This window comes from Dendrobium catenatum, unplaced genomic scaffold (genome assembly GCF_001605985.2).
Source record: "Dendrobium catenatum unplaced genomic scaffold, ASM160598v2 fragScaff_scaffold_133, whole genome shotgun sequence".
NCBI classification, from domain to species: domain Eukaryota; kingdom Viridiplantae; phylum Streptophyta; class Magnoliopsida; order Asparagales; family Orchidaceae; genus Dendrobium; species Dendrobium catenatum.
Genome location: NW_021318595.1, coordinates 8027225 through 8037406, shown reverse-complemented (window position 1 = coordinate 8037406; position 10182 = coordinate 8027225). Strand labels below are relative to the sequence as shown.

Below are 10182 nucleotides of genomic sequence, written 5' to 3'. Positions count from 1 at the left end.
CGATTCGAGGCGCGCCTCGAGGCATCCGCCTCGAACGCCTTTTTAATCGATGTCCTCCACTATACATAATAGAGGTGCACGGGGTCCTATGGACCACTAATCCATGAGAAAATAGAGGACAAGCATAGATGATGCCTGCTGCTGGTACCGGAGAGGGTCGACGGCAGGTTTGCATGGATATTGGTAGATTTTTTTTTTTTTAGAATACCATATCATTTAATGTTATGATTCGCCGGCCTACTTCAATATGCTGCGGCCTATAGGGTTGTATGGGAGAGGGTTGAAAACACCTTCCATGTACGAGTTGCGAACATGGATTTTTAAGAAGTTGCAGAACACAGAGCAGGGCATTGATGAGATTAAACGGGCATGGATTGAGACCGGTGTTACCATTATGTCATATGGATGGTCTGACATGAAGAGCATGAGCTTGATTAATATCCTTGTCAACAATCCCTATGACACGGTGTTTTTACGATCAGTTGAAGCTTCAGATGAGGTTAAAAATGTTGAATTCATTTTCAATTTATTAGATGGGGTTGTTGAGGAGATTGGGGAGCAATTGGTTGTTCAGGACGTGACTGACAATGCCAGTGCATACAAAGCAGCTGGTCATATATTGATGGAGAAGAGGAAACAACTGTATTGGACCCCCTGCGCAGCACACTATATTGATCTCATATTGGAGGAACTTGGTGATTTACCTCAACACGAGAGCGCTCTTTCTAGGGCGAAGAAGATCACAAAGTTTATATATAACCACTCATGGGCATCTGATAATGAGTGGTTCATAGATGATGAGACAGATTTGTCATTATCAGACCTGCAACTAGATGATCTAAGTGTGGATGTCTTGAGGGGTGAAGCAGATCAAGTGGGCACATCCACTACTATCACACCACACACATGCAACACAACAACCAAATAAAGGTATTCCACATCTTCTTATATGCTAGTATTATATTATATTTATATCAATTGGGCAATTAAAATGATAATGATCATTATTATTAAATAGGGAAGAGAAAAATGAATCATATTGAACATGATGAAGATATGACATTCATAGATACAATTGGAGAAGAAGATTCTCTTGAAGACCCATTTAATAATGAGACATGATTGGATTTTATATGTTCTTTCTTATTTGTACTTTGGGAGTTTTGATAGACTAATATTTTATAGCTCTGTACTTTGGAACATGATTTTATTGCATCTATTTTCTTACTTTCCACTAATTTCACTTTTCATTTAGATGCTTTTATTGTATGATAGAATCTTAATATTATTTACCTGTTAAAACCCTTAAATTCTCATTTATGCAATTCTGCGTCCGTCAGGCTTACGCCTTAGACCGCCTCGCCTCACGGACGAAAAACGCCTCGAGGCTAACCTTGATGCTTGTTACATGTTTTTTGCAGTTATATGTTCATATTGATAGAGATTAAATGACTCTATGCATACTGTTTCTATTATCATACATTCATTTCAATTGTACTTTCTAGTAACCTATTAAGTTGTTAGCTTGTTTTGTGTTTTACATATTCTTTAGGAAGGGGTCAAGATCCAAAGGAGTAAGTCAAATATGGGATTCAAGTTTTATTTTATTTTTGTAGTTTCTTTAGTTTTACTATTTTGTAGTCAATAGCTAAAAGATAAACTGATGAATGTATGAGTTGAATTCTTAGCTTTTGTATATAAATTTGGAGGGATAAATATAGTTTTATATTTTGATGTATATGACTTTTAGTTGCTTCCATTGTACTAATTTAGGTTGATAAAATCAAAAAAACTCTGATTAATTGCTTAAGAGATTAAAATAGATAATTTTTTTTAAATTAGATCTTGGAGCGTTAGAAGGGACCATGACAGCCCAGGATGATGGAATCATAGATCCAGATCAGACTCGTCATCATTCCCCCATCACCCGCTTTAAATGTACGATGATAAATTTCAAAATTAAAAATCCCCAAAAATCTAATTTTAAAATCCCTAAAGTTGCTACTATTATATGTTGGGTACTTAGCATATATCCAACAACTAGTCTCAATCGAAAGTGCTCTCTCATTATCGAAAGGGGTAATTAATTATAAGATCTTGCACCTAGGAGAAACCAGACCTCAGATCATGATGTCCTTTTGAAGCTATCTAGTCAAAATTTCTATGTTTACATAATAATTCATATTTAACCTATCAACATGGAGATTCAAAATTTTATATGGAAGTAAAACAACCAATATATAATAGATGTAGCAACAACAGAAAGGGTAGAGAGAGATAGAGATTGATGGAGCCTCACAGGCACGAAAGGCCAAAGGCAACAAGTGAATATTAGCAAGGATATGTGCGACCAAAGATCTTAGAGACACTCTTATGAGGAGAGTAGAAGAAGAGGAGAGAGAGAGCGAGAGAGAGAAGAGGAAGAAGAAGAAGATAATAATGATGTATAAGAGGAGGGAGGGAGCTAAACTCACAGTGCTAGGACTGGTGATGGGTTAAGGCCGCAACCAACGAACTCTATGCATAACATTGAGAAAGATTGCATGAGGAGATGAAGATAAATAAGAATTGTACATGCAACTTAATAGTTCCAACAAATCTCGATTTGTGAAGGCCCTTAGTGGCAAAATTAAGAAACAAAATGTTGTTTCTAAAACCTTAATCTTCCATAATGGTGTTATTAGACCGAGCAAATGGGAGCATGGGCTCCCAGTGCCCTCGCCTTAGCTCCGCCTCTACTTCCTACATAAGCTTTGAAGTGACCAACAAAATATTTTTTTCAAATAAAAAAGGATCACGCACATTCTCTCAAATTTAATTAATCAATATATAAATGTGAGATTTAAGTAATTTTGTGCACTTTTATGGGAAAATGGGGAAGTGTAATTAGTAATTAGTCTAAATGGATTGAGCATGTAGACTAAAAAACAAACTAATAACCTCCAATTTTAACAAATCATTCTGATTATGTATCACAATTAGAAATAGGGAACTCTTTTCCACTAAGTCGGAAATAATTTTCGTTCTTCAAAAATCATTAACTTCTTGTTTTCTAGGTGAAAAATCCTGTTGAAGAGAAGCAAAAATAATAGACCATTTTTAGTCAGACAGCCCAAATAATTAAAGTAACCAGCAAATATACCTCCGTTACTTGTTGTCAAGATTGTCCCACCAACAGGGTCCAAACTTGAGTTGGTAATTCCAGCAAGCTTTAGGGCAAGAGAGTTGGCTAAACCCATATGACCATCCATCCGTACGAACCAAACCTATAAATTGCTCCCCAAACACTATCATCTAAACAATTCATGATAACTAGTCATTTGAATAACAGCAATGTACATACCGGGTTGTCGCGTGTAATATCATCTATCCAGGAAGCATCGGGTAATTCTCCACCCCAAATATCATTGTTCCAGCCTCCACCCAACAACCAGTCACCAGGAAGTTTATCTGATGTAAAAGTTTTCATAAGAGCTAAAACATAGTACGTAACACATTATAAAACAAGAACGTAACACTGACGTTTTAAAGTGCAAATGCAAGTTATTCTCTTTTCTGCAATGAACTGCTTATTTTACCATATCAACCTTCCTATACAAGATATGCACGCTTTCAAATATTCAATTGAATCATATACCTTGACTATTAACACATTTTGTAAGGAATTTAATGCCTCTTCTCCCTTCACTATGACCATCTAATATCCTAGCCAGGACACCGAACTTTCTCTCCTAACAAATGATTAAATCTATTGACTAAGTGATACTTGATCCTTCTTGGATAGGATTGATGTCTGATACTTTCCAAGTGGACTTAAAGGGAATTTTTGGACGGTTGGTGCTTAAAAGCGTGTCATCTACTTCACACAATGGTTGAGGGATTCATTGTTTCCAATCTAACACTACCACAAAAATATTACACAAGACTTGCTAACAACTTGAGGATAACCTACTAAGTGGATCGACTAATCTAATGGAAAGGTCCAATATGAATGATTACAATTTTAGTATAACTAGGGGAAAACAGCATGCAGAAATGGATGCTTAATCTAACATTTTGCTGTATTTAGAATTCATTATTAACCTCTCTATTGCAGTAGTCCAAATGACAATTATTTCTTGCTCTATCCAAGAGCTTCTTCTCTTGCTAGAGCAAAAAATAAGAATATTTCTTTTTTCTTAAAAAAAGCCAATAGCTGCACTAGCAAGCACTAAAAAAAAATCTTTTCTTGAATAACACCCCTCTCCTCTCTCTTCCTCTTCCTCTCCTCTCTCTTCCTCTTCCTCTCCTCTCTTTGTTGCTTTTTATTACAAGATACTTCATCATATTGCTACTACCTCTTTATATAATGCTTAGTCATGATAAGTAGCATGTTTGAATTTAATGAAAATTGAGTTTGGTAACCATCATCTTGAAAAATCAAGGGTGAATAAATTGATCTTGAGTTAAGTTAGCCAACATCTTGTAAAAGCAAATGTGAATTTAGTTACATAACCACCATCTTAAAAAATTAAATGTGAATGAATTTTAAATTGGTGGCCACTTTCTGAATTTTAACAAGCCACTATGCAAATGTATTCCTCATGATAGTGAAACCATAGAAGAAAAATTAAGTTGTAGAGCTTTCTCTAGAAAATTTCCTCTATAAACTAAAGCTTTAACTTGCCAAAGTTCACAAAAGAAAAGTAGGAGAAAAACTTTACTAAACCAAACCTTAAACCGTCCATAATAATTCATAAGTTTTCCAACATTAGAATGGTGAATGAACGGCAATTGTTATTTTATCTAGACCTAAAAAGGCTTCAGAAAATAGGTGATGTTACTAACCTTTCACAGCTTCTTTCACCGTCATCACAAAATCTTCTTTACTTTTAATACCTTGAAGTTTCACACGACCCATCTGCTTTTCAGTTAGTGGTTTAGTCCACATTATGCAAGGATTTATCATGGAAAACAACAATCAAAAGCAGCATTTATTTTATAAGTATAAACAAAAGATAAAACTATAAGTTTCAAAAAAAAATTCAAACAAGATATCATGGAAAAATAGCTGACAAAAAACTTAAGACAGTCTCTATAATATTTATATGTGGCTAATTTAGTCTAAATATAGCACATTTCTCCAATTTAGTCCCTCGTCTATATAAAATTGATCGCAAATGTCCCTTGCATAGAAATTACCGAAAATTTGGATGCAAAATTGATCTCAGTTTAGTCCGTTAACAATATAAAATTGATCCCAATTTAGCCCCTAAGAGATTATTTGCGATCAATTAATGTGATACTCTAAAACTAAAGTGGCTGCATAAAAAAAGTCAGGGGATTATTTTGGGCATTTTCCTAAAACTATATTTGGAACACCTATCAAAGTCATCATGATGCAACACATCATAAATATTTATACAGGTATTAAAGACATACAAGAGGATACAAGAGTGGACCCAATCGAGAGATAAATAAAGAGGCCCATCAAGATTATTAAGCAGCTTTCAAGCTAAAGCCAAATATGAGTCAAGAAAGAAGGATGCCTGGCCATTAGCCCACCAAAACCAATTTTATGCTTCATATTTAAATCATGTGTATTTTTTTTTTAAGAAAACTTCAGATTTTGAAATTTTAAATTTGAATATTTTCATATATTTATTGCATAGGAAGCAGCATTAGAAAGTTAAAGTCTTTACCTCTTTTTCCTTTCATTTTCAATTTTTTTTTAATGGAATGTCTGTAATACGCTATCTATAGCCCTCTTTGAGCAATTTGCAAAATTATTTGAGTTTACTTATTTGGTTTGAGAGCTTGGTGACTGAACTCTTGGCATTCCTTTTTGAGATTGCTAGTTATCCAACATCACTTCCTTTCTTCTCCACACTTCTTGATATTATCGCCAACCATCCTCCAAACCTCCACCACCTTTCATAAGCTTCCACCTTCAAGCCAACCATAGGCCTCAACACTTCACAAATAATGTATTTAAAGTATTGAGGAAGTTAAGATGAATCACGAATAATGGGGCCAAGATTTAAAGTGTTGAGGAAGTTTAAGATAACCAGCACATACTCAATATAATATTGAAAATTAATTTAATAAGAAAATCAATATTAAAAATGTTAGAATGGATTGTACTATGCGACGAAGGATCATAGAGTACAATCATGTTCTCTAGTTCAATCAAAAGTTTGATTAGCCAGATTAATAATGTGATAATTAATTTAATTAATCTATGGATAATAAAATATGATATGAATCGGACAATATAATATTTTTATTTTAAAATCAAAATGATCAAATCAATCAAGCAATTATTAAATTAATTCAAATTGTTTACATATCAAAAGGTACAATTGTTTACCTCCTTTTTGGCATAGGTCACTTGCATTGCCTTATCGCTTTTCTTTTGTAGATTGATCCACCTTACTGTATGTTGCACCGCTACGTTGGTGAAGGATCACCTCGTGTATTTTACCTCAATTCGTCGTCGGTTTTAGAAATTTGTTTCTTTCGATCACATATCACCGTTTATCATGTTTTGAAACATATGTGATCAGGTCGATGCCGATTTGATGGGCATTTTACGTGCATTTGGGCCTTTATCGTACATGTTCGTTTTGTGCATAATATCTTTTGATTGAGACCTTGTTTTCTAAAGCAGATAGCGTGAGCGCGTTCGGATCGTCAAGTCCTTTCAAATGAGTCCATTCATGTCTGGATCGGGTTTCATTTGAATTGTGTCGAGTATGTTGAATTGATCTCACTATTTAACTATTATTTATTGCAGCTAGAGTCATCAATCTTAGGTAGAGAAACTACTGATATTTTTCATAAGAAAGGCTCTGGCTCAGCTACCCAAATAAAAAATAAAAATCGTTACATGACTCCCTGGCTCTCGATTTTGGCGCAAGGCCAAAAGCCCACGCCTCTTCCTCGCTCTCAATCTCTTGCCCTAGCCACTGTCAAGCTTCCCACTCCCCGTCTCCTCTAATTCGCGAGCCCCAAACAAAGGCTGAGGAAGATAGTGCTGCTGTTATTGCAGCTAGAGTCATCAGTTTTGTGGTTGTTTTACATAAGGATAAAATCATCTTGGGTCACTGGGGTGTTAATCAGTTTTCTTAATTTTTGGCACCCTCTTCCTCCCGGGTGGTTAAAGATCAACATTGATGCTTCCCTATAGAAATCGAATAGAGCTGGTGTTGGTGGAGTTGTTAGATATAGTAGAGGGAGATTCTTGTTGGCCTTTGGGTTTGGTTGTGTTCATTGGGATTGTGCACAGTTGGAGTTGTTGGCTTTCAAATCATTGAAGGATGTTATATAAGAATGGATGCTTGATGCACAAGGTATTGTGATTGAAGGGGACAATCGGAATGTCATCAACTTTCTCCACAAACTGTTTAGTATACCGGATAATCTGATGGGAGGACGTATAGATGAAGACTTGTTATTCTTGAAGGGTAAATAATATTTTATTTCATTTTGTTAGTCATGATTGTAATAAGTTAGCTGATTATTACACTAACTTAGCTAGTTCTTATAATTTCATTTGGGATGTTTTTAGTGAGAATAATATTCTCCCTTCCTTTGTCGCTTTGTTGAAGGAGGAATGTGATAGGTTGTCTTTATTTGAGTAGTTTATATCTAGGTCTTTTTCTTAATGCAAAGTATCTAAGTGTTCTAAGTCTAATTTTAGTTTTATACCTAAATGTAACACTTTGCTCAACAAAATATGTGAATGTTTTAACTTATACATTCCTGATGTTAGATAATTGCACATTGTGTCTATACTAGAAAGCATTAGAGCTATGGTTATGACACGAATGTTGGAGAAAAAGAAAAATGCATTAAATTGGAATGGAAAGCTATATCCTAAAATTAAGGAAATTGTGGGAAAAATTATGCAGAAAGCAGGTTCTTGTATAGTTTATACATTATATGATAATAACTATGAGATAATTACCTTATAAGAAACAACCACCAAATCAGAGAAACGGTGCTGTATTTCAAAGAAATTCAGCAAATACCAAGCAAGTTTTGCAAAATTTGTAGAGGAATAAGCAAGACAAGCACTTGAAATTAAATAAAAGCTAAAAAGAAACAACCCTATACAAGGAATCTTCAATTCGAGAGGAAGATTCAGCTCTCCAATCTCTAGCCGAAGTCTAGAGCACAAAACCACAAATAGAGATCTCAAATTTTAAATTTAATTCAAGATAACCCTAACTCTAGCAAGAAGACAATTACTTAAAGCAAAGCATAAATCATTAATCCCTAAACAAACATTAATTTGAATTTTCCCTCCTAAACAAATCAATCATTAATATGTGGGCCCCAGCCCTCATGCGGCCGCAATCAACCCCCTATTATTTTTCCGCCGCCTGTAGACTTGAACCGATCCAAGAGGGACTGATTCAACCGGCCCTTGGGCCAGTCTAACATTACCCCCCTCCCAAAGACTCACCTTATCCTCAAGGTGAAATGAAGGAAATTGAAGTTTCACCCTCTCATATGGTTCCCAAGTGGCGTCGAAGTCGGGTAAGCCCTTCCATTTAATCAGCACTTCTTTGTTCCTCCTTTTTTTGAACTCACCCCTTTTAGCTCCAATGGTTCCAACTCCTCAGTCAGAGTTGTTAGTAATTATGCACTAACTACAAGCTCCACCAGAGCTCTCCTCAACTATGACACGTATAAGACTAGGTGTGTTGTGGCGATCAAGGGTAACTTCAAGCGGTATACCACTACTCCAATCTTTTCCAACTCGTGGGGACTGAAGTGCTTTGGTGCCAATTTCTCATTCCTTCCACTGGCCATTGTCCTCTGTCTGTAGGGTCGCAATTTTAAGAACACCCTATCCTCAACTTCAAATTGGATGTCTCTCCTATGTGTATCTGTCTGCTTCTTCATAATATGTTGCGCCCTCAAACAGTGTCTCTTCAATTACTCTAACACCTTATCTCTTTTCTCCAAATATTGCTCTACTAAAGAGACTAATGTGCTTCTTTGCCCAAAATGCATCAAGTGCGACGGCGGGTCTCTTCCATACAACACCTTGAAAGGGGTCATATGAGGAGTTGAGTGGTACGATGTTTTGTACCAATATTCGGCCCATGCTAACCACTTGGCCCACGGCCATGGTGTTTTAGAAGCAAAACACCGTAAGTCTCCAAGCTTATGTTAACAACCTCCGTTTGTCCGTCAGTCTGAGGGTGGTAGACAGTGTTTCTCTTAAGAAATGTGCCCTGTAACCTTAACAACTCCCTCAAAAACTGACTGAGCAACACCTTATCTCAGTCAGAGACTATCGACTCTGGAATCCCATGCAATCTAACCACTCTCTGATGAATACTGCAACTATTGTCACTGCGGTGTAGGGGTGTCGTAGGGGAATGAAATGCGCATATTTACTCAGCCTGTCAACCACCATCATAATCACTGTGAATCCCTCGGATCGAGGTAGACCATCTATGAAGTCCATGTAAGATTGGAAAATTAGTGGAACTGCTAGTATATTATATTAGTAAGAAAAGGAATCAGTAAAATCCTTAGCTTGAAAAACCGTTGTGGTGTGGGGAGAAGCATTTGGGTCAATGTTTGGTGGGATCTGGAAGATGTTTTAGATGTGGTGAGTTGGGTCATTGTAAGATAGATTTCTCTCAAGAGAGAAGAACCAACACCAGGCCACAGGGATATCAGGGGTATCAAGAACAAGCACAACATAGAAGATATCTAGAAGACAATCAAGCAGGAAAAACTCAATTTCAAAGAAGGCCAACAATGCAAGGAAAACTGCCAATTCAGTTAAAAGGAAAAACATACAATATTAAAGGAAATCAACCTATGAAAGCTAGAGTGTTTGTTATTATACCCCAGGAAGGCAAGAATTCAAAGGAAGTGGTTGCAGGTATACTTTTAATTTCTAATAAGTTTCACATAATTCTTTTTTATTTTGGTGCATCCCATTCGTTTATTCTGAAGAATTATGTTCTGATTTATCTGTTGAGACTACATATTTTACACCTACCCTATGTGTTATGATGCCAACAGGGGATAATTTGCAAGGCTTTTAAAACCGGACCGGACCGGCAGGTTCAACCGGTTGAACCGCGAACCGGCCGGCCGGCCTGTTACGGTTCGCCTGAGAACCGTTTTCGCGTCGAACCGGTCTCGGACCGTTCGAACCGCCGGTTCGACCGT

General features: G+C 36.3%; 1 protein-coding gene across 4 annotated transcripts in view; it reads right to left on the bottom strand.

Annotated features, from left to right (window-relative positions):
• LOC110101123 (protein LONG AFTER FAR-RED 3) overlaps positions 1–10182 on the bottom strand; it is a 37255-nt gene that overhangs the window by 24771 nt on the left and 2302 nt on the right. For all 4 annotated transcript variants that reach the window (XR_003702601.1, XM_028699877.1, XM_028699875.1 and 1 more), the window contains exons 4-6: positions 4828–4900; positions 3344–3450; positions 3143–3266 (exon numbers count right to left, since the gene is read on the bottom strand). Coding sequence is in view for 3 of the 4 variants with exons in the window: in XM_028699877.1 (XP_028555710.1) it covers positions 3143–3266; positions 3344–3450; positions 4828–4900 (304 nt within the window). In the remaining variant the exon portion in view is untranslated. The remainder of the gene's footprint in view (positions 1–3142; positions 3267–3343; positions 3451–4827; positions 4901–10182) is intronic.